Source organism: Entamoeba dispar, genomic scaffold (assembly GCF_000209125.1).
Source record: "Entamoeba dispar SAW760 scf_1105229459571 genomic scaffold, whole genome shotgun sequence".
In the NCBI taxonomy this organism is placed as follows: Eukaryota; Evosea; order Mastigamoebida; family Endamoebidae; genus Entamoeba; species Entamoeba dispar.
Genome location: NW_001853759.1, coordinates 1 through 2,076, shown reverse-complemented (window position 1 = coordinate 2,076; position 2,076 = coordinate 1). Strand labels below are relative to the sequence as shown.

Below are 2,076 nucleotides of genomic sequence, written 5' to 3'. Positions count from 1 at the left end.
TATTTACTCTTCTTTTCTTTTTTAATGATTATTTCTCATGGAAGAACTCAAAATCTTAAAATTATTGTTTTAATAATTGATTAAGACTTTATAAAAACTCTTTACTCAAAAAGCGTTATTTTGAAAGAGCTATTACTTTATTTCTTGTCTCTACTACTTCTAATTCAGTGCCTAAGAGATTGATAAATATGAAACAAATATATCTAATGAAATGGGGAGTGGTTTTGTTCAATTTATATGTCAGCTCTATTGTGTTATTTTTATCGATTCTTCTTTTAATTTTTTCAGTACTAAAAATAGGCATTAATATCTAACACTCTATACTGCCTCATAACATTAGCTACTCTAAAGTATTAGTTATTATTAATACAAGAATAATTTCTATTCCTTTAGTTTATATATAAATTCATTCAGAGATATTTCTATTATGTAGAATAATTATTAATAATGAAAATACCAAAGTGATATGAATTTTAATGATGAAACCTAATCAAACAAGTATCTTACTAGATAAAACCAAAAAATATTTTCTAATAAATTATCATAAAAAGTGGTTGATTTTAAATATAAATATAATTAAATAGATTATTTATTTGAGAATGAATACCAGAACAGTATATTTATGAACAATAATATTACCCGAAATATTTTTATGGTTAGTTTTCATAGATATTAGAAAAACAATGAATTTACTCATTACTCTTATCACCATATTATAAACTCACATGAAAAAAGGTTTTATTGATGAAGATGATATGTGTTATTAATAAGTATTCTAATAATTTTTAGATGATTAAAGAAAGAGTATTAATTTTCTTGATCAATAAGAACTACTTTATTAGTTTAAATATTAAAAAGAATATTATAAAAATTTATGATATTATACGTATAGAAACTTTACATATATTATTTTAGTTATAATTAATTAAAACGTAAAAATTAAACATTATATTAATGTTTAATAACCAAGAATATTAAAATAAAGAATAGATTTATTACTTTTTTAATTCTCTTTTTAATATTCCTTCTGCTAAACAAATAACTTCTGCATAATCTTTTTGTTTTTCCTTTAAAATTTCCATTTCTTTTTCCATTCTTTCCATATCTCTTTTCAACTCTCTGTTTTCTAGATCTATAATAGTCTTTTTTTGTTTTAATTTCATAACTTCTTCAATAATGTCATTCATATTACATTCTTTTTTAATTCCAAGTGCTCCTTTAATTCCATTAATCAAGCTTATTCTTTCTTCTTTCATTTGTTCAATAATCACTTTATGGATTTCTAATAATGCTTTCTGTTGTTGTCTTTCTTGTGCCTGCTCTTCTTTCATTTCATTGATTCTTTCTTTCATTTCTTCAATCTCTCCACTATTCTTTTCAAATGAATTTACCATTTCCTCTTTACTTTCTTCAAAACAATCAAGAACTTCTTTTGAAATATCTTTTCGTTGAATAATTTCAATTGTCTTCAATGATTCATCTGTTTTATTGAGTATACTGTCCATTTTTTGATCTAACATTTGAATTATCTTATCATTCTTTTTCTCTAATTTTATCATTCTCAATTTCAATTGAGATGCTTCATCAAGTTTTTCTTTAAGCATTCCATTTTTTACATCAAGTTGTTTTTTCAATGCATTTTTCTCACCTGTAGCTACCTTGATAGATCCTTCCATACTACTTATTGCAACTTCTTTTTCTTGAATAATCTGTTTTAAAATATGATTTTCTTTTATTTGTTCTTCTTTAAGGGAGTCTGCTTTTAATCTCTTTTGTTTTTCATTTTCAATCTGAGCCTTAAGTGCTTCATTTTCTTTATTGATAGTATTAATTCTTTCTTCATAAACCCTTTTTGAACCAACAAGGTCACCGATACTCATACTAGTGAATTCATCACGATGCATATCAGTCCCCTTCATTATTTACAAGAACTGAGATATTGTGTTTCTTTCTAAATATAGGATAGATTACAAAAATATTTTATCTTTCTAAAAAAAATAGAAAAAGTAAAATAGTTTAATAATAAAGGAAATAATTAAAATTGAATAGAATTGATTTTTATTGTTTTAGTATAGT

The 2,076-nt window shown here is 23.1% G+C and overlaps 1 protein-coding gene across 1 annotated transcript, besides 3 other annotated features; it reads right to left on the bottom strand.

Moving 5' to 3' along the window:
* Positions 1-557: 557 nt before the first annotated feature.
* Positions 558-595: a sequence feature (AT_rich).
* A 239-nt stretch (positions 596-834) lies between these two features.
* Positions 835-1,009: a sequence feature (AT_rich).
* Positions 996-1,904, bottom strand: EDI_189460 (myosin heavy chain, clone, putative; the record flags this gene model as incomplete). The annotated part of the gene is made up of 1 exon (XM_001735944.1): positions 996-1,904. One exon carries the CDS (start codon positions 1,902-1,904, stop codon positions 996-998), a length of 909 nt encoding a protein of 302 aa, XP_001735996.1.
* Positions 1,905-1,971: 67 nt separating this feature from the next.
* Positions 1,972-2,043: a sequence feature (AT_rich).
* The last annotated feature ends 33 nt before the right edge of the window (positions 2,044-2,076 follow it).